This window comes from Fukomys damarensis, unplaced genomic scaffold, assembly GCF_012274545.1.
Source record: "Fukomys damarensis isolate Sample0158 unplaced genomic scaffold, DMR_v1.0_HiC HiC_scaffold_24, whole genome shotgun sequence".
Taxonomy (NCBI): domain Eukaryota; kingdom Metazoa; phylum Chordata; class Mammalia; order Rodentia; family Bathyergidae; genus Fukomys; species Fukomys damarensis.
Genome location: NW_022900936.1, coordinates 57,223,772 through 57,251,317, shown reverse-complemented (window position 1 = coordinate 57,251,317; position 27,546 = coordinate 57,223,772). Strand labels below are relative to the sequence as shown.

Sequence of the window (27,546 nt, the reverse complement as noted above, 5' to 3'; positions counted from 1 at the left end):
TATAGAAATAATCTTTCTCTACCATTTAGCTCCTAAATGAAGTGCTTTAAGGAACTCAGTACCAACTTTTTCTTCCAGCAGAAAAGATGGCTCCTGGGTTCAGCAGTAGACACTAAAACGCTTAGTTCTGCCCTTGGCATAGTTCTCCAGTGTTATGTTCCATTAGAGAGCCTGGTGGGTGGAGGCCATGGTACCTTTTCAGAAACTTGCCAAATCAGGCACAGACTTGCTGGCAGCTGCAGTGGAGAGATCTTACTGATCCATGCCCAGCTCTCAGGAGGTAACTGGCAATAGAGAAGAAAGCAAAACAAGCAACTAAGTCCCTATACACCTTATAAATTTGACTTGGAAATTTTGCCTCAAGGTTGTGAAATTCTAGAAATAGTGATTCCATTTCTCCAAGTCCAATTTTTGGGCATTTAGTCTTTAATGTAGAGAAAATACATCCAATTACCTATCAGTTTTTTTTTTTAAAGTTTAGCCACTTCCAGGATCACATAAATAAATTTAGGCTACACAACTCTCATCTAAAACCAGGCCTCAGGTCACAGGATTTTCCTCTTCAGGGGCCAAGCTTTGAAATCATGTTTCTATTCTGCCTGGGAGACATTTCTTTGATTATCTGAATCTCCTCTGCCAAGGATAAATTGATTTGTCTCCATTCTGTCTGAGGTTTGTGCAGCTGGGATTATTAGGTTCCTTCTAAATGTAGTCATGAAGTCCAACTGGGAAAAAGTAACCTCAGTACAGCCCCTTACTGCCCTCTGATGGAAAAGATTGGTATTGAACAAGTCATTAGTAATAATTGCCTTTAAGGCTATTCACCTACACTGAAACATGAATCTGAATGCTATAAACAAAGAATATATTAAATGAATGACTTTTGAATGGCTGCCCTCTAACAGTCTAATTTTTCAGCTATGGGAATTTTAATTTAACTTAGTTAAATTTTATTGTTTACTGGGAACTTCTCATTTCTATCTCCAAACTCTTTTCTTCAACAATCATGTCATATATTTGGGGATAATTATAAGACTCTTGTGAAAGGGTTAGCTTTCAACATTTAGGTTTAGCATTTGGTCCAGGAAATGTGTAAATATGCTTTTATATATTTCAGGTCTTAAACTAGGACTTAAACCTATCCATTCAGATCAAACTCCAAACAAAATTCACTTCAGGAATTCAAATGAGACATGTTAATCCTGATCCTCAATGAAAGAAAGGTTGTCTCCTTAAGCTTTGTGTGCAAATTACATTTTAAAAGAGAATTTTTTTAAGGTCACTAAAGTGATAAGTTCTCAAATCTCAAGGTAGAAGAAAGCATTTCTAAGTAAAATCTATAGGAAGGATAATTTTTAGAATCAATGAAAAGTTTGGAGACTACTGTATGTGATATAAGCACAGCAGGCATCACCGTATGTTGAATTCCTCAAATGTGTTCCAATGACTTCCAATGCTATTATGTTTTTTTTTATTAGGGAATTCTTAGTTCCAGGCCAGTACTGAGCTTGTTTGTACTAAAAGGCCTCTCTATTCAGGAGTCAATTGAGCCACTGAATATCTATTCATCAAGTATCTATTGAGCACTGTGTGCCAGCGCTGTGGGAGAGAGCTTCACCTGCATGAAGGTGCTCTCAGAACTCAGAATTCCTCAAGAACAAGGCGGACTAGGCAGAATCATGAGAGAGGAGGAGGTAAGGTGAGATAGGTGTTCAGCCTGGGCATTCAGATGGTGTAGGTAAAACAAGGAGCCTCTGAACTAGGACTTAACGAATGAGAATGACTTGGGCATAAAATCTGTCTCTATGGCAGAAATTCGGTAATTTTTTCCTAAGTAATAATTTTTCTCAGGAAAAGAAATTACAGACAGCTCTTAAGTGCCATATAAACAATTTCTCCTATTCAAGTATCACTTGAAATATGAACACTAAGGACAGATCTTTCTTTTTTTTATTTTTTAGTATAGCGAAAGACAGTTCATTCAGAAAAAATGTGGAAAAGAAAGAGGAGAGACAGCTTCTGTGGCATGGCTCTTATCCCTGGCTCCTTTTCTTGAGAACTAATATCTTTCTCATTCACCAGGTGGGAGCGTGTAGATATATGATACTGTTCTCTTGATTGTTTTTGATCCTAACCTGGACTTGTCTACCTACATTCCTTCTGGCCTTGGGCTTCTTCCTGTCCCTTTGTAATGAATAAGTGAAGGGGGAGGTTCCCTTAGGAAGGCAGCTCACTTATGGATTTAGTAAGTGGGACATGTGTACAAGTATGTATCTGGTGTAATACTATACTGATGGTAAAGTGAGAACATACATACATGTGCATGTGTGTGTGCATGTGTATCTTACACATTAAGAGTCCTTAGGTGGCTGTCACTTATTGCCTTTGCATTGTGTCAAGAAGGTAAGGGGAGCTGGCTTTCTTGGTCTTTCATTTTTGGCTTCCTCGATGTTAACTTATCTTGATAAGTTTGTATGGTAATTGTGTTACCTGGTGCCTCTCAGTCTAATTTTTCTCTCTTTCTTTTTTAAAAAAATTAACTTAGATATAGTCAGTTCTTGATTAACCTATCTTTAACATATGAAAATATTTGTATGCTTTTCCTCAAAATAAGTCATATCTCCCTCATTCCAAAGCAGTTAAAGAAGAGAGGAGAAATAACCACTTTATTGACTTTGTTCCTATCTTTTCCTTTAGCCACTAATGCTATTCATTTGATATCATACTCCATTCAGTTGGAATAATGACAATATTATAAACTGGGCAACAAATATTTACTTCTCACAGTTCTAGAGGCTGCAAGTCCAAGACCAAGGTGCCAACAGATTCTGTGTGGGGGTGGGGGTGGTGTGGGGGGAGAGTGTGTCCTATTTCCTGGTTTATAGAGTTTCATCATGGACTCAGGTAAAAGAGCCCCCTTGGGCCTGTTGCAGAAGGCTACTAATCTTATTCATGAGAGCTCCTAACCTTATAACTTAATTGGCTTCCCAAAGGCTCTATTTCCTAATGTCACCTTGTGGGTTAAGATTTCAACACACAAATTTTAGGAGTTATGATATTCAAGGCACAGATTTTGGTAAATGTTTATATGTCATATACTCTGCTAAGCATTGGAAGGCAACAGTAGCAAACACACATGATCCATTTTCTGAAAAAAATGAAAATTAATCTTTTACTGGCTGGCAACATTTGACTAAACACTAGAGTAAAAGCTCTCAGGTTGAGGATTAAGCTAAGTGTTTGTTTAGTATGTGTGAGGCCATGGGTTTGATCCCCAGCATTTCCAAAAGCAAAACAATATCAATGACAAAAATTCTTTTTTTTTTTTTTGGTTTTTGAGACAGGGTCTCATATGTAGTTGAGACTGACCTGGAACTCACTATGTAGCCCATGCTGGTCTCGAGCTCACAGTAATCTTCCTGCCTCAGCCTCCCAAGTGCTGGGATTACAGTGTGCCACCACACCTGGCCGATAAAAACTCTTAATGTGTAACAGGAGTATACAAAAAGAGACAAGTTCTCAATGTGTAAGAAAGCAGAACATCACAAATGTGTGTGGCCATCTGGTCCAGTGTGAGGCAGTCAAACCTGGGCTCCACTAAATACTTGCCATGTGGCCTTGAGCTAGTGACCTAACTTCACTGCACCTCAGTTTTGGATAGAAATATATTCCTAGCTCACATGCAGATCTGATCAAGGTTCCTCCCCTGCCCTGGCTTTCCCCTAGCCCCTAATTCCATCCTGTGGTTTTGCCCTGCTTAGGTTTTTCTCTCACTGCTGAAAGGGAAAGAGTGTAGAAGAAGCACTGCTGCTCCTGAGGGATTTTGCCACATTAATCCAAGACAGGTTGGACAAGTATGCCAGCTGTGCACTCAGAAATAGGAGGAAAACATGAATCCAATATATGGAATATCTTTTTTTAGAAATTAATTTTATCGGTACATTTAAGGTATACAACATAATGACATTCAGCATTGGAAATCTGCACTTTTTAAAAGATGTCATCCTCTCCTTTTTTTTGGGAGGGGACTGAACTCAGGGCCTTGTGCTTTTGAGGCAGGCAGTGGCACCACTGAGCAAAATATCCAGCCTTTTATATGGAGTATCTTGAGTAGGAAAGTTGAAAAATCTGGGGTCACGGATTTAGCTCAGTGGTTCTGCCTCTTGCTTCGAAAGCTTAAGGTCCCAAGTTCAATCTCTGGTATCAAAAAAAAAAAAAATGGCCATCTGTAGTCAGAAGGAAATGTCTGAACTAGTGATTTCAGAGCTGAAACAACTCTTCTTGATAACTAGATTTGGGCCATGACTTTGAGAATGGCATGACTGAAATGAAGAAATGAAGGTTACCTGAGACGAAGTCATGAGAAGTGACTGGGATAACAGAGGACCTGGGATGCAGAGGAGAAAGTCTACAAGATCACAGTTCTAAGAAAAGGAACATAAATGAAGCAAATAAAATGCCTCTTCCCTAGCATCTTCCTCATCTTAATGCAACCCCACCACTGTCTCCTTCAGGATCCCAGGTCTACAGGGCCTCCTGGAAATTGATTACCCAGAAATTATTTCATTGAGCCCGAGCCATTCAGTTACTCAGAGACCACTGCAGCCTTGGTCCACGGAGGCTTGGGTACTGCTTTTCCTGAAAGCAGACCTTGACACTGTCCATGTGATGCTGGTTTTACTGGCATGCAGAATAGAAGAGCTGTGGGGTCAAGAAGGCTTCCACCCAGATTTCAAAGAAAGACCTGGGAGGTCAGGCACATAGCCCTGAAAGAGTGGTACATGAAACTGTGGGAATGAATCTAAAGGTGCAGTGGAGACTCTAGGATGTCGGAAATGCCAGGAATGTGGAATGTCTGCTGAGGAAAGATACAGGCTGTGAGGAGAATGAGACTAACAGAGAGGCTGTGTTGGCTACAATGGGCAATGCCATAGAGTTGAAGCCACCCAAGTCCTCTGGAACTCATGTCTCACTACCACATGCCACAGATTCCAGATATGGAGCTACAGGATTTAATGTTTGGCTTGCTGGGTTTCACTCTTGCTTTGATCCTATTCTTTTCTGTCTCCAATTTCCTCACTTTTGGAATGAGAGTGTTTATTCTAAGCCAATGTGCCTTGGAATTATGTAACTTAAGAAAAAAAAAAGCCACATTCATAGCTAAGAGTTTTCCCTTGAGAGTCAAATGAAACTTTTGACTCAGACATTTTTGCAATGCTTGGGACTGTTAAGACTTTGGGGAAGAAGAGATTATTGTGTTCCAATTGTATCATGTTGAGCGGAAAATTTACCTTGTGTTTATTTGGAAACTAAGTACTGTTTAAGAAGAGGAGTTTGAGTGTCAAGTTGACAAGGAAGGGGGAAAGTGGCGGTTAGTCTTAATAGTGACAACTTGATTGGCTTGGGAAACCCATAGAAGAAAATCAATAAAGCACACTTCTGGATGGGTTATGGAGGTGTGACTTTGGGTATTATTAATGGTTCTTGGCTCTTTTTTCTCTAGCACTGCTTCCCCTAGCCAGTAGCCATGAACTAGCAGCTTTGTCACCCTACCCTTCAACCATGATGTTCTTGCCTTGGATCGAGTGGATCATTTGTGGATGTGAGGTAATTTGTCCCAGAAACAGGAAAGCTAATATACCCACAGGATGGTAAGCATTACAATGATTGTCTTAACTCACTATGTCATTAATTATATCCAGTAATAGATAATAGACGTGGCTATGTAGGGAGAAAAAGGCAGCATTTTTCCTTGCTCATTCCAAGGTTTATGGTTAACATTCACATAACAAAAAACAAGATTAACAAGAGATAAGCATGAAAAACTTATTTACCCAAAGTTTTATGTGATATGGGAGCTATAAGAAATGCTGACTCAAATACCAAGGAAAAATTGTATGCTTTATACTAAGTTGGCTGAAAAAGTAGATATGAGTATCTTTAGTTGCACTGTCATGGCTGCCGTGATGTCCTAAATTAGTGCAAAAGGTTTATTTACCTTTCATGGTCTGTTGACTTTGCAGAACAGCCAGAAGTTGCATGGTATCAGAGCTGGTGAATAAGATGGATGAGGACATATTGTAATGGTTTTACAAGCCTGCCTTTCCATTGGCTAGCACTCAGCAGCCACATTCACCATATTTTTGGATAACACATTGGGAAGACACTCACTAAAAAGGACTTTGATATCTGCTTCAGAAAGTGACAAGAATTATGAGATACACTTTTTCAAAGTGAGAGGGCATATTTTGAGGGGAATTAATTGCAATGTGTCTTTTACTGTAATAAATTTTAAAACATTAAACATTCACTGTAGTTTCTGATCATCCATTTTGGTTGTGGCCAAAAGGAGGTACAGACCCTGGTAAAAAACAAGAGGAACTGAGCAATGCCTTTTTGTTCAGATTTTCCTGTCTCTCCATGTCTTCCTTCATTCCCGTTCTCCAGGTATAGGGCAAAACCTGTCACATGAGCATTCTATGACCAACTTTCAGGGTAGTAGTCAGAGAATCATTTTATAGCTAGCTTTCACACAAAGGTGAGAAAAGGTCAGACAATGGCCTTCTTATTTCCATAATTTTCTCTGGATTCCTATTTTCCAACTACATTTATAAATTAATGATTTTTTTTCTTTCCTATGTTTCCCATTCATCCATCTTAAGTTGTTAAACTTAAGTCTGGAAATTGAGTAAGAGGCCATATCCTCCTTTTTAGTGCTCAGATCAACTTTATGGTTCCTATAATATAAAGTAGTGTTCTAATTCACTGTAATCTATTTCATTCCAGTTATTCCCTAATTAATTAAACACCACTATTGATTCCCACTATCCAAAAAAATCTGGTTGCCATCTTGCTCTTATTGCTTATTACAGTAAATGCATTAGCTATGCCTTTTCTAATTAATCACTGCCAATTGGTCTTTGTTATCATGGGACTGTATCATCCCCACTGAAATCAGAGAGCCCATTTCAATGGCAGTATTTTATATCATCACAGTAACCCACAGAAAACAACTACTGTGGAGAATACTATAAAGAGACATTGACAGCCTCTCCTTAAGGTATTTCTCAATGTGTTGGTGAAAGGAATGACTTCTGAGTCCTCTCAAAAGACATGATTATTGGGTGTGTGTGCAAAACCCAGACTATATCCCAACCTCGACACTTCAGTTTCCTCAACCCTTTGCCTTCCTCCCTCTGACAGGAAAATTCTGGCATCTTAACCTCATTAAATGTAGGCGACACAGCTAGCTATACTTGGGGCTCCAAGACTCTTTAGTAACTCATAGGATGACCCACAATTTGTCATCATATTAGTATATCTGGCCTGATTCAGAGTTTAATATTCTATCTCCTATGGTCTAATAGCATTAAAATCTATTATTACTTCCTCTGTGTTTCTAAAAGTGAGTAACCCTTTGCAATTATTATGGAGTATAAAGTATTTCTTTCCATGCAGACTTTACTTGTTCTGGAGCAAACAGAGACCTAACCCTTGGTATAGTCCTAGACATGATGAGAAGTGGCTGGGCTGGGTTATGAGATTATAACAGGGCCTTCATATCAGTCTCCTTAGGCACACAAAGGCAGGCTTCTCCAAGATTTCCAGCTTTTACTGAGCCCAACTAGATGGATCCTATTGCAAGACCCACAGTCATCTTCACCAATAAATGCTCTCTCTAACTTTCATATATGAGATTTATGAGTCTGAATTCCATTTACTTTGTAAATCTGCAACCCACAGAATTGAATTTTCAGTTAAGATCAGCCCTGATACTCTAAGATATGTCATTTCTTTAGGGCTGTTCTTCTGTAATTTGAACTAGGAGGTGAAGACCCAAGCTTGCCATTTTCTGAAGGCTCTTCAGTGAGCTCAGAAGCATCACTGCTAGAGTAAAGGTAATCTGTTCCTCAAAGAACTTTAGGAAGTTTTTCATCACAAGTGCCCTTGAGTGATGAAGCATGATGATACATTACAGTATTATAATAAGCATACTATGGGCTTCTCATATCTTGTCTCTCTTGGGTGAAGAGATCATTACTGTGCTCAAAACTAAGGACATAGTCACACCACCTACAAAACACTATATTCAAAACTATGTCCTGGGACCTCTTCTGGTTCCAAATACAGCAGTCAAAGACCTTCAGTTAAAAAAAACAATTTCATGTGTATTTCATGTGATAAAGAGAATTTAAGGAATACAGGGAATTGGCTAAATGGATTAAGAATTGAAATACAAAACTACAACACTAAGGTAACACAGAGATACATGCAAAAGCAGTTACTTCCCTGTAGCTTGGGAAATAAGGCAAATAACTGGGGACTCATCTCTAAGGAGGTAATACCATCAGGTGCTTCTAGTGTCTGTTAAAAATAGTTCTGAGAAATGTCAAAAAGTCGGACTGGAACTGGCCTTACCTGGAGTTGTTGCTGGGGAACACTCTCAGGAGTAAGGGAACAAAGAAACTTCTCTTTTCCTCCTGCCTTCCACCTCCCTCTAATGGCCTATATTGGTACTACCAGCTGGCAAAGTAGTTTGTGGAGTCCCAGTCCCGGTATGGTAGACAAGCTTGAGGTTGAAGCTGAAAGGTCATAAATGAATGGGCCGAAAAGCATGTGTAAAGATATTGACACATGGCTCATGCTCACAACATGTAGACACATATCTTAAGATTTGGGGTACAAAAAAGATTTGGTATATGTACAATATTTTCGTATTAAAATGAATTTTGTTCTCATTACTATAGCAAATGGTAAAGAAAAACAAGGTCATAGAAGGAAAAAAAATTCTGTCCTACTGCTGAAAAATGTCCATTGTTAATACTTTTGTTAGAATCCTTCTTGACTTTTCCTTTGATGAGTATATATATATATATAGGAATCAGCATACGTACAGTTTTCTGAACTGCTTAAAAAAATAAAAACCTTTCATTTAGAGAAGTGGATACTTGAACATCTCTGGGAGAGCCATGACACTGGTTGTCCTGTTATCATCTTTCTAGCAGGAAAGTTCTAGAAGCCCAGCCAAGGGCACTACCCTGATGGCTGAAAGCCTAAGGTTTGGAATCTAGCCCTTCCAGACTGTTGGGGTACCTAGGACACCTAGGTAATTTTTCCTGATATGTCATCATTGGGCTGCGATAAGTAAGTAGAGAGCAAGCCCTTTCTCTATGGATTTTGCTCACATAAAGGATGTTCTCTCTCTGGTGCTGGGCAGATCCTAGGAGCTTACATTGTTTTTGTATTAATCTGTATCAACAGCTGTCAATGTACTGGGCAAAAAACTGGCTGAAAATTTTAAAATACTTTTGCATTAATTAGATACAGTTTACTTATATTTTGATTTCTGCAAGTGCCTGGCTTTATCAAAACAATCCCAATAAATTATTTTAAAACAACAACAATAAAATACCTCATCAAAAATTGCTCATCTCACTCTACTTACAGACTGAAGCAGGAGGATCACAAATTTGAGGTCAACCTGGGCAACTTAGTGAGACCCTAACTCAAAATAAAATTAAATAATAAATAAATAAGGCAAGGGATGTAGCTCACTGCAAGATCCTGGGTTTAATCCCCATTAATGAGAAATAAGCAAAACCTGCCAGAACTCATACTTATACATATATTTACAACAGTGTTTCAAATTGTGAATCACCTCTAAGAGCTGGGGCAGGAGGCCTTAACATAGAGCAAAGTTCCTTTTACTTTTTATTTGATAGTATCTCAAAATTATTTTAACAGATTTCTTGGATTATTGATGAGATAGGCAAGGTTCTATGTGTTTAATGGCCATTTGTGTCTGTGACAGTCTTTTATTTTTTTGAGTTTAATAATTTTAAAGCATGGTTGGTCCTACAGCCTAAATTCTTAATGTACAAAGCCCGTGTTCCTTCTGTAGTCCCCAGTTCAGGAAGCTCTGACTTCAATATCGATGACTGCTCATTGCTCATGCAGAACTCCATCTCCTTATCCTCCACTCTTGCTAGTGATTTAAAAACCTCCTCCGCTGAGTACACAGAGCTCTCATTCTTGGGTTCTTGCATCTCTTTTCATTACTGCATTACAACATCTCCATATCTATAGTTATCTCTATTTTTTTTCCTGGCTCAGATAGCTAAGGCTTTTTGAATTTCAAGTCAACCCTTTTATACAAGCACTTGACTCCATCCTAGCTAGTGTCTTCTGGTATTAGAAAAGGAGAAAGGTGGGAGAAGAGACTGAGAGATGCTATGCCACTGACTATGAAGACAGAGGATGAGAATATGAGCCAGGGAATAAACCAAGTTGCCAAAAGCTAGGAAAAGCAGACAAACACACTGGGTTGGTTGGTGCAGACCTGTAATTCCAGCATTCTGGGTGGCCAAGACAGGGGGATTGCAAGTTCAAGCACACCAATTTAGTAACTCAGGCAATTTAATGACTCAGGGAGACGTTATCTCAAAAAAAAAGTGTGTGTGTGTGTGTGTGTGTGTGTGTGTGTGTGTGTATAGATATATTACACACACAACTATATATATGTATCTATACATATATGTGTATACATTATAGATACATATATACACACATATGTGTGTGTGTGTAAGACTTGAATTACAAGCCCATGCTAAATGAGAAAGGGCCTAGGAGACAGTGCTCTAACCCCCTCCCATTGTAGCCATAGCACTGACCTTTGTTCTAATGCTGGCTTAGGAATGTAAGGCAATCTTGTACTGTTTGAAGTACTGATCCGAATTAACATGTAAGTTAGTGGTTCTAGACATAGAGACCCCAAGTTAATTGTCGAACTGTTTGCTCATCCGGAATGTCTTGTTGACCTTTGAAACATCCTATAGGTATCTGTTACTCATCAATATGTGACTGTCGAATATGTGGCTGCTTACCACCAGCTCAAAACAGCAGACCTTTGTCCCCTGCCTGCAAGCCTAAAAATGTGAACCCCCTTTTTTACCCCCATATAAAAAGGACCTCAGCCCGAGCTGGCGCCTCTCTGAGCCAGCTACTTGGTTCTGAGAGTGCCGTCTGGCCAGACTAATAAAGGTCTGTATACCATTTAGCCTGGTGTGTTCCTTCCTGGGTTTCTCATTCCCCCATCAAGCTCCCGAAGCCTTGCTGAGCTATAGGTCCCAGCATCGTGGAGGCCCTTTTGGCTGTTCACAGCTTTCGGAAGTAACACCCTGCATCTTTCCTCCAGAGTCATCATTGGGCTATAGGACTCAGCATCATGGAGGCCTTTTGGCTACTCACGCTCCGTGGAGTGGAAGTAAGACTTTGAGTCTTACATGTGTGTATATCTCAGTGCCAAGGTCCAGTAGTGGAAAAAAAAAAACAAAACCCAAAACAAAACTGAAGCCATAAAACAAGGAAACAAATTCTTCCCTAGACCCTACCTAGACCTTCAGAAGGAACCAGCCATATCAACTTTAGTCCAGTAAGTTTAATTTTGAACTTCAGACCTCCACAAATGTTGTTTCCAGCCACTACAGATGTGATAATTTGTCACTGCTGCAACACTAATACATATACAGGCCAACAGTGCACTGTGGACTGTAATACATCAAAGGGGTCTCTATATAAGATATGGAGTGAGGATAAGGTGTTCAGGAAGAATTACCAAAGATGACAACTCTAGGGATGAAAAAGGAAGATTGTTTTGTAGTGATGGTCCAGGTAAAGGAAACAGTATCTGCAGAAAGAAAGGGGAGGAGAGGGAAGAGGAAAGGGAGAGGGAGGGAGAGAGAGAGAGAGAGAGAGAGAGAGAGAGAATGAGTTCAACAAGGTAAGTCTTACATTAAATACTACTTAATTATAGAAAGTAAATTTGTTATGACAGGCACTGTTCTAAAGCACATTACACTCCTATGAGGTAGATACTATTATTATCATCTTCCTTTTTCTCATAGGGATTCAGAGATCTGGAGGAATTAAGCAACTTTCCACAGATCACAGAGCTAATAAATGGCAGAGCTGGAATTAAGAATCATGACTATCTCCAAAACGCATGAACTTCCCCTCTCCACATTACGGCTAAGCAATGTTGTATCAGTACAGCTCAGATTAAGTGAACTATCGGAAAGAGTAATGCGATAAGGTTCGGCAGAACGTGGAATATCACCTTGTCTTGGACACTGATGCAGGGAGTTTTGGAATGATGAATAGTTAGATGACCTCTAGATATTTCTTCGATGTGATCAAAGTTTTGCTGTTATCTAAAGTATGAAGGATACCTTTCCTGACTACTCAGACTAAATACCTTTTTCGTTATAAACTCCACACATCCCTTTTAATCTCACTTTTTCCTTTTCTCCCACTGGCTGAATTGGAGCTGGGTGTTGGGCCTGTTTCCACATCTTTCAAATGCCTCGTGAGACACAGTATCTTGTGTGTGTGTGTGTGTGTGTGTGTGTGTGTGTGTGTGTGTGTGTGTGTTGGGGGGGTTAAGATATCGATTCCCCGCCCCAGTCACAGATTCTGGTGGAGTAGTATCAGTTTAAGGTTTCCTCGCCAAGAGACTCTCCGCCCGGGTTTGGTCACTGGGAGCTGGGCTACCAGGTCTTCCCAGTCCACTGTTTTTGTCTAGGACTCCGTACCCTGAGCTACCCCGCCCCTTCAGCCCTGCCCGGGCCCCGCCCCTCTCCTCCCGGCTCCGCCCCCTGGCACCTCCCCAGAGACCAAGTGGTGTAGTCCAGCTCCGCCCACACCAGGTCCTCCCCTACCGTGCAAGATGGTTGCTGCCGTGCGGCCGGTGCCGGAGCCGTGGAACCGCGTGAGGATCCCTAAAGCCGGGAGTCGCAGCACTGTGACAGTGAGGGACCCCGGCTCCGACTTGGGTGAGTGAGGTCGGGGTAGGAGGAAGGCCGACGTTTCCCGGGGTGCCTTAGGTCCAGGAAACACGTGGGGGCGGGACTTCCTGGGCTCGGGGGACGCTGGGAAGCGGCGCCGGACCTTGTGGGGCTTTGGCTCGGCTGTGGTCCGTAGAGCACGCGGTGCTAAGGCAGGACCTGCCTGGCAGACGGAGGACCGGGTTAAAGGGCTGCCTGGGACCCTGTGTTGGGTCACGCCCCGCGAGCTTACCTTTCTGTCCTTTTCCTTTCTCCTGCCTTCAAGGACCTGGGGGCGACACCCAAGCACTTTGGACCTTAATCATAATCTTGGACCTCGCCTCCTTATCTATAAAACGAAACTTGATCTCCCTAACCCTAAAGGGGTTAATGGGCGTATAGGCTTTCAGGTCGAGTGCTCTGTGAACTAAAGTGCTTTGCCAGACTATGATGAAGACTGTTTTAAGTCAGTGGGATATAATAGGAGCTTGGGAGACGGTTATTTAACCTTTCTGTTCCTCAGTGCACTTTCAGATGGGAATAAAAATAGTACCTGCCTCTTAACGTCTGATTTAGGAAATAAAAGATATTATAAGAAAAGCATTTGAAACACAACGTGGTATGGTAAATAAGCACTCAGATGATGGCGGCTATTAATATTAAATATTTTAGTAAATTTATGTTACTAAGTACAGCCAGTCAAATTACATCTCCCTTCCCGTCTTATGAAATTTACAGATCCGTCTTCTTCCTCTGCTCAGAAAACCATTAACAGGATTCCAATTAGTTATGGGAAATAAATCAGCTCCTCAATCTCATGAGTAAGAAAAATTTCTATGTTATGTAGAAAATCTGCCTTTGTGCTGCTTCCACCCACCTAATGAGATGATCTGATGCTTGCGTTAGAGCCATTCTCTTAGCTTTTCAGATTAGTAAACACCTAGGCACTTATGTTTAGTTAGACATTCACCAAATACTGTAACTTACAGTGGCCACGGTGGTTTCTCTTTTTTAGTATCATGCTTTGTAGCTGTGAGGGATTGGTTTTGGGAACTCCATCCTGCTTATTCCCTTGTATAAAATGGTGTATATATAGTGTTTGTATAAAATCTACACAATTCACTTGTATACCTTAAATTATCTCTAGATTATAATACAATGTAAATGCTACGTGAATAGTTGTTTTATTGTGTTTTTTAATGACAAGAATGTCTACACAGTACAGACTCAGTTTGTTCCAAGTGTTCTCCATCTGAGGTTAGTTGAATCTACAGATGTGGAACCTATAGATACGGAGCACAGGCTGCATATTCTTGTCTGTGTTAAAGTGGTATCCAAATACAATTCCTTTTATTTTGAAGGTTGTGAAAGTTTTCATTCTGTCTTGCTTACATGCATAACAAAATGGAGCTTCATGTGTGCCCACGTGACTACAATGTAGTCACAGGAAAGATTACTTAAATGGTAAAGTATGAGGCAAAGCAAATATATTCTTGTTTCAGTGATGCTCTGTTTTGATTTCTGTTGATTTCCTGGAGTTTATGTCATCTATCACCATTTCCCAGCTTCTCAGCATACTTAGAATCCTTTGTTATGTTTATGGAGGCTGATTCATTTTTAAAAAAAGATTTTAAAGCAATAAGAAAAGATACTTTTTTTTCACTCTATTTTTTCATATACACAATGTAGAAATACACACTAAGTCTCATTAAACATCTCTGTTTCAGAACTTTGTATTACAGCTGTAATTAAAGAATGCCATCTCATCACACAGTCTCTGAGGAGCCAGACCTTGGATGCAGAAACAGATGTGTTATGTTCGGTCCTGTACAGCAACCACAACAGAATGGGCCGTCACAAACCTCATTTGGCCCTCAGACAGGTAGGGAGGAAGCCTGCTATTTTTGTGGAGATGTAACTTATGCTGCCACTTACTATTTTGTAATTGATGGAAATCTCAGTAAATTACTTGTGATTTATAGATCTGTAAACCACTCTTCCATGTGGGCTCTCCCTCTTGCACAGCTTTCCTAAAACTGCTTCAAAAAAATAATTTTTATTCTAAAGGAAGTTTTTTTTTTTTTAGTAATTCTTTCCTATTCATTTTTAGTGGGTTAAATAAAAAGTTTTTCAATATGTGCAATGTATATAATAGTGAATTTGCCCAGTTCGAAGATAAAGTGATTCGATCAAGACAAAATGTTGGACTTTAAGAAACAATTTTTTGAACATAATTAAAATCCTAAAACTGTAAAAAGAACAAAATTATGGACTTCATTATAGAATAAATAATCTAATCAGTAGTACACTGGAATAATTGTGCATCTAGCAAGTTGTAAAAAGTGATTTTATGTGGCCATGGATTTAATTCAGTGGTTCTGTTACCTGCCTCGCAAGCACAAGGACCTGAGTTCGATCCCTGGTACCAAAAAACAAAACAAAAACAACCATCAAAGTGACTTTATATAATCTTTGGAGTGTAAGACAAAATTGGACCCTCCACCTTGGAGGCTACACTATAGAGGAGAACCTCTTAAACTGAGTTTCTTAGGTGTTCATTTATTTATTCATTTTATTAATTATGCAAGTAATATTTGGAAGTTTGGTGTGCTATCCATTATATGACAGAGCTACTTTGCAAGTAGTTTTTGCCACTTTCTCTGTGCCAGGGACTGTGCTTGATGCTATTTGTACAGGAGTCTAGACATACATAGTCACTAACCTTACAGATACAACTAATAACTTAAGGCAAAAAGTATGAAGCATTCTTCAATAAGGAAAGATCTGGGTTCATGGTCTTTTCCTCATTTTTCTTCTGTAGAGGAGCTTTTATCTGAGTTTTCTAATACCTAGGCAAACTGCTTAACTCTTAAGTTGTACATATTTCCCCTTCTTGCTTCTGGATTATGAATAATTCAATTCATACAAGTCATACCAGTCATACAATTTGGTATTCTGTTGTTTTTCTTTTACGTAGCTCATTTGGTAAGTCACATTAACAAGTCAAAACTTTCTCTGCTTCTAGTCTCTGCTTCTGCCTTTTTCTTGTTTTAGACCACGTTAACTTGGAGTTGTCTTACCTTGATTTTTGTTTCTCCCTGTAGTATTCCTATATCGTTGCATATTTTATACACCAAAACCAGGTTAATCATCTTTAAGCAACTTTAATTTTTAAGACTTCTCCATTGTGTCCTAAATAAACAGCAGTCTCCTCAGCTTGGGTTATGAGATCTGCCATTGTCTGGCATCTTCAACCTTCTTAACTCAGGCTTCTCTTTTGCCTTTGGTATGTTGTATTCCAAACAGCCTGAACTCTTAATGAATATACATGCTTATCACGTTTGTTTCCTCTTGCCAGTCCTTGCTGTTCTGGTCCTGTGTGTTTAGAATGACCACCCTCTCTATGCCTGCCTGTAAAAAGCTTTCTCATCCTCTAAGTTCCATTTTAAGGCTTCCTGGTATTGATAATCTTCTGTCCAAGGTCAAGGTGTAACACTGAGTGTATGTTATGGTAATTCCATTTCAAGTTACATTTTTTTTTTCCCTGATTGGCTATCTGGAACTCTTCTTTGTAATTATTTTACAACACTTGCTACAGTCTGTGTTTTGGTACAGTAACCTTTTTAGTGTTCCCCAGGAACCCTTAGTATGCCGCATGCTCCTCCTCCTGCTGTTGTCACTACTACTACTGCTTTATATCTGCTTAACATTTCACAGTTTACAGAAAATTTTTACATCCTTTAAAGCTCATTTTTTCCTGGCTTCAAAGGCTAGATACTAGAATCAGTCTCTCTTTAGCCTTTCCCCAAGTGAAGCACAAAATATTCTTGATTCTTCTTGTGAGTGAAAACTTATTTTCCTCTATGTCCTATCATCCTTGCTAAAGTTCTCGTTTCCTTTTGAGCCATAGTTGACCTATTATGTTCCAAGAACTTTGCTGCCTTTGTCAGTGCCTTTTTTCTCAAAGAACAGCGTTGAGATTTAAAACTTGAGGGCTGGGATTTTGGTGCCTGCCTCACAAGCTCAAGGGCCTGAGTTCGATCCCTGGTACCAAAAATAAATAAATAAATAAAGTAAAATAAAAAGGATAATGCAGATTTAAAACTTGAAAAAGTTAGAAATTGACCTGAGAATTTAAGGATTGTTGCTGCCATCATTCCAAAAACTGTTAAGACAAAAGCATCCATGACTGATTGGATTTTTAGTATTATATACATAGCTTTAGGAAGATAGTATTACCAGTATAGTTCTTTCCAGGTCTTTACAACCTTCAGAATGGAGATGGAGTTCCAGGCATCTCTTTTGTGTGATATTTCCTGGCAACTATAGAATTCTTACAGGATTTTACATGACTTTGCCTTTGTTTTTTTTTAAATAAACAAATAATATTGAATGCCTACTGACACTGTTCTAAGAACTGGGTTATAGTAATGAACAAAATATGTTGTCCATGTGTAACTTATAGTATATTTTGGAGAGAAAGGTAGTCAGTGGTATAACAGGTGGTATTAAGTACTATGGAGAAAAACAAAGACTAGAGTATTGTAATCTTAAATGAAGTATACCTGTTTTTTTATAATTAAATATTTTGCATATCATCTTAAGTTTGCTACTAAAACTTGGGAAATGTTTCATATACCACTTTATTTCCCAGTATATCTTGCATGGAGTAGGTGTTCATACATTTTTCATTGACTGACTTACTTTCCTCACCTCTGAAATAGTACTTACAGACTATTAATTATTAGTAACTTACTCTTGTTTTCTTAGTTCACTATTAGAAATCATGTTACCTCAGCAAAATTATCTTGAGAATTAACTTTATACATTTTGGTCCCTGTTACAGCATGAGGCACATTTTGGCATATCGTAATTCTGAAGCCTGATCTCAGAAATCTCAGAAATTTGTTGGTCTGAATAAATTCCATATTTGTAACCAAAATCAATTATTTTGGTATTTGTATTTCTTTTCTATTAAAATAATGGATCCTGTAACATTTAGCGTGTTTTCATACTTTGAAAGTCTGGTTTCTTTGCTTTCCTTGTCCTATCAGTGATCCTGCCTGTGTGCTATACATACTAATTTGAGCTGCTTTTGCTCTTTCAGGTTGAGCAATGTTTAAAACGTTTGAAAAACATGGATTTGGAAGGCTCTATTGAAGACTTGCTTGAGTTGTTTTCTCCCAAGTAGGTGGTTCACTGCTTTGTGATGTGATGGGATGGGCACCTGATGTCCTGTTGTGATCTCCTTTGGAATTTTTTTTTTTTTTTTTTTTTGGTTTTGGGATGTAACCAATTATACCTCTGCTGTACAAATTTTGTTTTAATAAGGGGCACTTGCATTTGTGATAGTAAATCTACCTCTGTTGGTATGTGAGAGTGACCAGCATGACATTGAAATCAGGGTCACAGTAGATTATATTGAAACATCAATGAGATGTTACCAAGCAAATCTTTACTTGAAAACTGTTAGATAAATGCTTTATATTTAAAAATGAATGTAATGTACTTTTCTGTTTTTGTCCAGTGAAAATCAGACCACGACTATCAAAGTATGTGGTATCCCCAGCCAACCAGTGGTAGAGTTGGTGTTGATGAAGGTTTTGGGAGTCTGCAAGTTGTTACTCCGCTTGTTGGATTGCTGCTACAAGGCATTTCTGTATCCTTGAACATACTGAAAAACCTTCTTGTGAGTGGGAACTGTTTGGTTATATTTGGCAGTATTTCTGATTGTGTAAAAGTGTTCTAATACGGGAATTCTTAAAATTTAGTCTTGGCCTCCTTTTTCTAGTAAATGCTGGATAGCCATTGCCAGAGATTTCCTGTTTCTTTCTAACATGTATTATCTTAAGTATTGACGGGTTATAAATTCTTAATCTTTGAAACTATATTTAATAATAAATCTCTAGGGTGTATATATTTTTAAGTTTACATTTTGGAGTTGTTTTTTTTTTTTAATTTTAAGCATCATTTAGTTTATATTTTTTTAAAAGCATCACTGTAATTTGAATCCAGGGCCTTCACAGTGAGCCACCTCCCTGGCCCTTTTTTAATTTTTTTTTTTCCTTTTGAGACAGTCTTGCTAAGTTGCCTAGGTTGGGCTTATATTTGAGATCCTCCTGCCTTAGACTCCTAGAATGCTGAAAATCAAGCATGTGCTACCACATTCAGCTAACAAAACATGTTTTAAGGCTTAATGCCTTCAAGAAGATTCTTTTCACTCCAGTCTGTTTCTTCTCTCATAATTGTAATTTGCAAAATCCACTTCTTTGGTATTGTTTTCCCACCTTAAATTGATTCTCCAGTTTGACTGTGAAACACCTAGGATTACGAGAGTTCATTATTTTAAATCTTGTCATGGTTGGGCTGGTGAGCAGATTGTGGTATGTATATACTTTTGACACCTTTCATCTGTTCTTCATTTCTCTATCTCAGCCTAGCCTTCTTGTTAGTGTTTCATATAGTTTCATGTCATGTTGAAGATGTGGGAATTCTCTTTATTCATCTTACCAGTTTACTTGTAGTAAGTAGATTGGGAAGGTAAGTGCTGATGGTTATGACAAAGAACGAGGCTTCCTATCTGAAGCCCATGAGATTGACCTAACACTAAATGGGTAAACAGATTAATTCCTAGGATATAGGAACTGTAATAATAAAAAATTATTGGCAGTAATTATATTATAATGGGCTGTTTAAATGATTCCTGGGCTGGCTATACTTGATTCTTTTTTTTTCCCCCATTATGTTTATTGGTACATTTAAAGTAAATAATAGTTACATTTATCATTGGGATCCTGTACCTTTACATGATAGGTCTTGGTTATTATTTTTTCCCCATACCACTGCCTTCCCTTCACCCCTATTTACAAAGACTTTGTTTCCATTTTTTCCTTTTTGCACATTTTCCTTTTCCCTTCTTTCCTTTCCCTCACCCTTCCCACTTCCCCTTTAGCACTGTCTTCCTGTTTCACACTATCAGTTGTACCATTTGAACCTTATTTACATTTTTAGTTTTTCACACCAGAGAAACTATTTGGCATTTACTCAAGTGTGTTCTATTTATTTCACTTAAGAATATAGTCTCATTGTGCATCCATTTAGCTATAAATGTCTCTAGTTTTTCATTCTTTATGGCTGAGTAGTACTCCATTTTATAGAAAATCCACATCTTTATCCAGTCTCCAGTTGATGGGCATTTGGGTTGTTTCCAAATTTTAGCTATTACAAACTATATACTTGATTCTCTGTGTCACTTGGTTTCTGCTTTTTAATGGCAATGAAAAATACAATTTGACTTTCCATGTGCATTCTAGAGTTTTCTTCCAACTGAAACATCAAGTTTTTGAGGTGTATTATTGATATAAAGAATAGTAATCATACTTGCAAACTAAAGAGGCACACTGTTGCATTTCTCAGTATACATAGTGAAAATGATTTGACGGCTAATTAGACTCATAATTGAATCATTAGCTCTAATTTGAATGTAACAAAATGAAAAAATGTAGAAAATACTATGTCTTCAGTGATTGAAGATGCCTTGCTTTAATGGCTTAATCTGATTATCTCACATACTGTTTTTAATATTGTTTTTTATCCTACTTATTCTTAGAAATAATAACATTTAAATTACCAGTCATTATTTTAATAATATTTAACCTTTGTTATTTTTTTTGTAGTGAAAAGAGATTTAATTTTTGCTGAGTACAGTAGTGATGCATGCTTATCTTAAGGAGTTCACACATAACTAAATGTCAGCCTGAAATTTACCTGAAATCTCATCATCTAGATCAGTGGTGGTGAACCTATGACATGTGTGTTGTTTTCCTTTTAAGACAAAGGATGTTAATGTATGGGTTTTTTTTGTTTTTTTTTTCTAAACTAAAACCTCAATATTCAGGCTTATTTGCAGTGTTGGCATTTTGTGATAAATAAGTGGGTTTGGGTTATAGTTTGGGCCCTTGTGTCTAAAAGGTTTGCTATCACTGATCTAGATAAAACTACCCACAGGATTTTTCTTTGCATCCTTTGACATATCCCTAGCTAGTTGTTTTTGAGAAACAGTTTGTGCTTGGATTTTTATGTTTGGGCTGGATTAATTTGACTACTTACAGATACACAGTATTTTTTATGTACAGTGGCAGAGCTTGATAGTATTTTCAGTTTTAAATCTTGAAATTTATTATGTGTTGTGCAAATTGTTAGTAGTAGGCAATGTATGAATCCATTTTTTCTTTCTAGGGTTCTCTATAAAGATGTATTAAGAAGGTTGATTTCTTTATATGAGCCATTGTTTGGATTGCTTCAAGAGGTCTCTAGGATTCAACCCATGCCTTACTTCAAAGATTATACTTTTCCTTCTGATATTACCGAATTTCTAGGACAGCCCTGTCTTGAAATCTTTAAGAAAAAAAAGCCTACAGCTTTTGCAGCTAAAGGAGTAACTAAGTTGCTGAATAAACTATTTTGTAAAAAAGAGCAATCACCAGGATCAAGTGAAGACACTTTACTTCGAATTTCCAAAAAGGCTAAACAGATGAAGATTAATGTACAGAATAATGAGGATCTTGGACAGCCAGTAAAGAATAAGAGAGTCCTCAAAGGTAATTTGCTTTTATATAACACATATTCTAATTAAATAAACCCTTTGAAAGCATGAATTATATAAAAATAATTCAGTATCTCTTCTTAATGTTAACCTATACTGATTATCTTTAAAAAGGTATGGTTACCTGTTTTCTGAGCTTGAGCACTTGTTCCTTCATAGTTTTTTGCTTGCTTTATTTCCTTTATTTCTTTTGTGGTAACCCAGCAAAACAATTAACTCACTTAAAAATTTGTTGGTGATTTGAAAATAGTATGCCTAAGATTTTGTATCTGTGATTTTCCTTTTCACAGAAAAGTCATCAGGACTTGATGTAAGAGATTTCTGCAAACAGGTAAAACACAAAGCTATTCAGGTTAGTCTGGCTAAATTGAATGCAGTTTGTGATTTTTGCTACTTTGTAAAGGATGTTTGCTATTTATAAAGGAAAGGATTTAATCTTCCTTCTCTTTTTGTTCCCAGCTAAACTTGGTGTCTCTAGTTCTCAGTGTGTGATTTTCTATTTTTTCCCTCCCCTCCCCTCATCTTTTTCCCTCCCCTTCTTTTTTTGTGTGATAATGGGGATTAAATTGACGGAGTGTTGAGCTATCCCCAACATTATTTATTTAGACAGTCTTGCTAGGTTGCCCAAGCTAGCCTTGAACTGTGATTCTCCTGTCTCAGCCTCTAGGGCAGCTGAGATTACAGGAGTGTAATCTCCACCACTCCTGGATCGGTGTGTACTTTTGAATGAATAGAGACAAGGGATTTTTTAAAAATGCATCCAGTGAACTCAGTTACTAGAATGCCTTCAGGAATGTTTTGGTAGGAATTTCTCTAGAATTTTAAAGGCACCATAAGCTTCATCATAAGTATGGATTGTACTGCAGTTAAGAGTTTGGGATTTACAGATGGTTTGAATCTGGCTCAGATTTGTACAGCTGTGTGACCTGTAAGTGCTTTGAATGTTACATCTTTTTTTTTTTTTTTGGTACTGGGGAATGAACTCAGGACCTTGAGCTTGTGAGGCAGGTGGCAGAACCACTGAGCTAAATCTCCAGCCCTACATCTTTCCATTTTATAATAATAGAATATACTTTATAGGGTTGGGTTAGTTTTAATGCATGGAAAGCATTCAACTGAGTCTAAAGTATATGGTAAACATTTAATTCATGTTAGATGTTTTTAGCAACTGTTAGCATTTTTGTCATCATTTGTCATGAGGCTTCTATTTTCCTCTTATTGAAGCTTAAGCTTGAACACGAGTCTTCATATTAGTGCCTGTAAATTCTCTTTGTTCTGAACTTAATGGATAAATAAGTCAGTGCCACTCTTTATCACCCAGTCATTACTTGACTTTTGTCTTGCTTTGGGGATTAGTTCTTCCATTCTTTTTAAGAATTCTTAATCATTTCTAGTAAGTATTTCTTTCTTGAACTTTTTACAGACTCCAGCCTGCATTTAATTCTGCCCAATTCATGAGTTCAGAGGGAGGAATAATAGTAATAGCGAATACTTTCTGTCCCTGACATTGCTGCTCTATATGGGTTAACTTAATCCTCAAAAAAGCCCCGTGAAGTAGATGCTTTTATTACTGTTTCCGTATTTCATATGAGAAAATTGTGGCATACAAAGACTGATCAACTTGTACAGGCCACACAATACAAGCCATTTGGTTTCAGTCTGTATTGTTTACCATTACACCAGTCTCCAAAATAGTTATTTTACTTCTGTGTCTCAGGGAGAACCATGGTGGTTTGTGACCCTTGAAAGTGGTTTTGAAGATGGTTGGTCAGCATCCCTTATTCAAGAGTAATCACGACAGTAGTTTTAGCAAATGGCACCAACATGCTCAGTTTGCTTTTAGGGAAAGTCTCTTACTGGTCACCAAACAGAATATTGATGGGCTTCTATAAATTTCTGCTGGGTGTGAGAAATTTGGAAAGAAGATACATTTTGAATGGAGACTAGAAGCAGACTTGGTAGGTGGCATATTTTCATAAAGGAATAGTAAAAGTAAAATCTAAACTTGATATAGAAAAAGAGGGTTGAGGGCCGGGGATTTAGGATTTAGCTCGGTGGTTCTGGCGCCTGCCTCGCAAGTGCGAGGGCCCGAGTTCCATCCCTGGTACCAAAAAAAGAAAAAGAAAAAGAGGGTTGAATAAAGGTGCCTTGTTAGAAATGGTTTAAGCAGAATTGGAAATGCTCAGTTAAACATTTTTAACATATTAGGTAATTGTTCATTAACTGATTGATAGGCTTACTCTGCCAAGCACTTTGCAGGGCTCTATGGACCCCCTTCACCTTGGTATCTTCAGTAACATGTATGACCCATCATTGAGGAGGATTACTCAGGATAGAATAAATTAAAAACAAATGTGACAGTCCAGTAACAGAGGTGAAGGGCCCATCAGTGATTTATTTTCTCACTGTTAGGCTTGGAGCAATATTTAGTCATGTGAAATTTTATTCTTGTGTGTGTGTTGGGTATGTACATCAATGTTTGTATTGAGCTTCCTGTGTCCATTTTATTCAGTAGCAGATGGGCCTTGTGTTAGTACGGTGTGCAGGAGTGAGGGGAAAGTTGTATCAGGAATAGTGGATAAAAAAATTGTTAAGACAAAAGGAAAGCTCATTAGGTGAAAAAGTCTTTCTTCACTAAATGAAAAATCTTCCTTTTAAAAATATTATTTTGAAATTGTGAGTAACTCAGATTTCCTTATTATATTTGTGAGTAGAAGTCAGTATATTTTCATACCTTTTCACATTTCAGGAGACCAGCTTTGAATCTAAGTATTCTCAATCCAAACTAAAAAAAACCAAACATTCTTCTCAGAAAGTGATAGGAACTCTCTATGCCAAAAGTTTTGTGCAGAGATTCCGAAAGGCCAAGACTTTCAAACAACTTTCTGAAGAAATCCAAATGGCAGTTGTATGGTGCAGGACTAAAAAACTCAAAGCTCAAGTCACCTTTCTGGGTAGCAAACTTCTTAAAAGTAACCGGCTTAAACATGTAGAAGCTCAAGGTTATAGGTAAGTATATTATAAAAATTATATATATTCAAGTTTCTTTAAAAGAGAGATGTCTGCCAGGCCTTCAGGTACTAAATGTGAGATCTACTCAAAGTGTAATTTCATCTGTTTTTATTGTGTAAGCAAAGTTAATCCTTGAAAGGCAGAAAATAAATTTAGGTGAACTGGACTTTATCATTTATACTCATCATTCTCGTTTGTTCATTCAGAAAGCACTAAGAATGTCTGTGGTGTGCTAATCCTGGGATACAACTACGTGAGACAGACCTAGTCCTTGGGAAGCTCGTGCTTTCGTGGGTTTTTCTGCACCATGTCTTTGTGGGTGCAGAAGGCCTATTCTGTGCTATCAGGATCAGAGTTAGGTTTGATGTTCATAGGAGCTAAACTCCACAAACTGACATCTTCCTTTCCTGTGATTCTTAAATTTAGACATGTTTAGGGTTGTGAGCCAGTACTGCACGAAGCGTTCTATGAAGTTAAGACACTTCAGGGTTTTTGTTTTTATTGAAAAATAGATGCCAATGGTAATAATTTCAGATGGAAACATAAAAGATCCTTATTCCCCCTTTACAGAGGTAGTCATTTGCTTGACTTTTTGTGTGTCCATCAAACAATATTCCATATATGTACCATAATCTCTTATTGTTAGTTATAGACTTTACTGATTCCTGTAGATGAACAACTATATCTAAAATTTAATTTTTTTGTAAGCCCCCCCCCCCAGTACCAGGGATTGATCTCAGGACCTTGTGCTTACCAGGCAGGTGCAACACCACTAAGCTACATCCCCAGCCCTCTAAAATTTAATTTTTTGTTTGTTTGTTTTTTTGAGATAGTGTCTCACTATGTAGTTGAGACTGACCTGGAACTCACTTTGTAGCCCAGATTGGTCTTGAACTCACAGTGATCCTCCTGCCTCAGCCTCCTGAGTGCTGGGATTACAGGTGTGAGCCACCATGCCCGGCTAAAATTTAATTTTTAAAAACTATGAAAAATACATTTTTGTTTCAGGAAGAAAATCTGGCACCCAACAAAGCTTTTGTTACAAGTCTTACCTAGCAGCTGTGGAAAAAATTTGACTATGCCTAAGGGATGAATTGCTAGAGGGATTTTTACCTTGTGACCCCCTGGAGACCTGTAAAACAGATCTAAAAGGGCTCTGTTCTAGGGTTGGAAATTTAGGCATTTGTTCAAGGGTAGAGAAGGCAGATGCTAATGATTAAGTCAATGAAGGGATAAAAACTTGGGTTTATTGGTTAAACCATTAATCTGTATCTCCCAAAATATAGCGCTCTTTCATTAATATTTTTCTGTAGTACACTCTTACAATGTATTAATGTCTACATTAACCTTGTGAGGCAGGCAGTATTCCTATTTTATAGATGAGAAAATGGTGGATTTTTCTCTAGGTGTTAGAACTGGATATCTAAAACTCATCTGATTCCTGTTTTCATTCTCTTTCCATTTTAACTCAGATGTACATACCCACCATTTCCCCCACTTAAAAGATCACTGCTTACAGTAAGATAAGAAAATGGTTTGGAAGCAGAGATTATATATTGCTTCATTATAATGGGCCTCCTCAGATTTTAATTTTTGTTTTAAAAAGCGAGAGGGAGGTGAGATAGGAAGCACAGACCTATATAAATCTTTTAAAATTTCACTCACAAAGTGGGGTAGTACATCCTCTTTAGGAAAAAAAACAACAGAGTAACCAGCTGTTTTGAATTTTCTGCACTTGAAGATGACATGATACAAATCATGCTGTAAAGTTAAAAGCTGACAGTCTGTGTCACAAGCCATCTTCTGTTTTATAAACTTCACTCATATTTTTTTTCCTTGTTCATTCCTACCACAAGAAGTTGCTTATCAAGATATGTATTATTACATACTGGCAATTTAAAAAATTTGTGCTGTTTCTCCATTTCTACTTCTGTTACATTATGAACAGATTATCAGCTATGAAGGAAAACTGGTACTAAATAATGGAGGTGTCTTACTTTAGAAGTTAACTTTGAGGGAAAAATGGAGACACTTCTGCTTTCAACCTGAGTCAGGGAGAAGTTATGCTCTGAGAACACAGATTTAGTTGAAATTATTTATTTTTTGTTATGATCCTGGAATTATACATACAGGCATAGCACCTGTAAGTAAATTGTGTATTTTCTGTTGGAAGATAGTAAGAAATCAGATATAGTGATGGAGAATTTTTTGGTATTTTAAAAAGCTTTTGGTTTTTCTTCTTTATCCTTTAGTTTGCCAAAGAAACTAGAATGCATAAAAACATCTATTTGCAACTGCCTTCTTCATGGTTCAGGTATCAAAACTTCAAAGCATCATCTGAGACAAAGAAGATCACAGAATAAGTTTTTACTGAGAAAAAGGAAACCACAAAGAAAGTTGCAGTCAACTCTTTTAAAGGAAATTCAGCAGTTTCCTCAAGAACCTCTGAAGAGTGCTGTGGATACCAGTACTAAGTGGAGACTCTCACACCGCACAGGTCAGAGAACTGATCGCTGCCCTAACAGTAAGCAGCTGTTGAGTAGCAGACTTTCAAATCCTGCCACACAAGCTAAGGAGAATCAGATTCATGGAAATCTTATAGGAAGCCGTGAAAGTCAAACTGTTTCATGGACAAAGATGCAAATACTCAAAGAAAATAAGCCAGGAACTGTTAAAGAGACAGATGACATTGATGACATTTTTGCTTTAATGGGAGTGTAGATGTTCATTTACTTTTAAGCAGTTAACAAGTTGATCCATTGTTGTGTTTTAAGTGGAGCTGCTGAGATCTTGAAATACTACTGCTTAGGCTCAGAGATGAGCTCCTTCCATGTAACATCCCACAAGAGTTCATTTCAGTTCAATAAACATTTGAAGTTTTTGGGTTTTTTGGCATTGCCTAGGGGGATCAAACTCCGGACCTTGGGCTTGCTAGGCAGGTGCGGCACCAGTGAGCTACATCCCTGGCCCTTAAAGTAGTTATGTATCACTTAATCCCCAAGTATTTATTTGGCTTTATGTGTCAGGTGTTAGGATATAAAGGCTAAGCCAGGCGTGGTAGTGCACGCCTGTAATCCCAACACTCGGAAGGCTGAGGCAGGAGGATCA

General features: G+C 38.0%; 1 protein-coding gene and 1 long non-coding RNA gene across 7 annotated transcripts; one reads left to right on the top strand and one right to left on the bottom strand.

The window, feature by feature from the left end:
• Window positions 1–13,129, bottom strand: LOC117283238. Its single transcript, XR_004514214.1, has 3 exons — window positions 13,075–13,129; window positions 12,717–13,005; window positions 1–284 (listed from the first exon to the last, which is right to left on the bottom strand). It is a non-coding gene; the product is annotated as an uncharacterized LOC117283238 (long non-coding RNA).
• Nepro (nucleolus and neural progenitor protein) lies at window positions 12,695–27,546 on the top strand. Of its 6 annotated transcripts, none has more exons than XM_010630116.2 (10): window positions 12,754–12,830; window positions 13,560–13,642; window positions 14,549–14,703; window positions 17,929–18,008; window positions 18,349–18,480; window positions 19,127–19,204; window positions 21,060–21,421; window positions 21,717–21,778; window positions 24,176–24,435; window positions 26,691–27,546. In XM_010630116.2, exons 2-10 carry the CDS (start codon window positions 13,639–13,641, stop codon window positions 27,157–27,159), a joined length of 1,602 nt encoding a protein of 533 aa, XP_010628418.1. In that variant the 5' UTR covers window positions 12,754–12,830; window positions 13,560–13,638; the 3' UTR covers window positions 27,160–27,546. The 6 variants fall into 6 exon arrangements, with proteins under 6 accessions (XP_010628416.1, XP_010628415.1, XP_010628418.1 ...); XM_010630118.2 differs by lacking the exon at window positions 12,754–12,830 and adding an exon at window positions 13,003–13,440; XM_010630115.3 differs by lacking the exon at window positions 12,754–12,830 and adding an exon at window positions 13,003–13,445.

Bases quoted from the DNA above. Each gene is read 5' to 3' on its own strand.
- Nepro (XM_010630113.2), top strand. From the start codon at position 12,725: ATGGTTGCTGCCGTGCGGCCGGTGCCGGAGCCGTGGAACCGCGTGAGG. The intron at 14,704-17,928 runs GTAGGGAGGAAG...TTGCTCTTTCAG, and splicing joins CTCATTTGGCCCTCAGACAG to GTTGAGCAATGTTTAAAACG. The intron at 18,481-19,126 runs GTATCCTTGAAC...TTGATTCTCCAG, and splicing joins TGCTGCTACAAGGCATTTCT to TTTGACTGTGAAACACCTAG.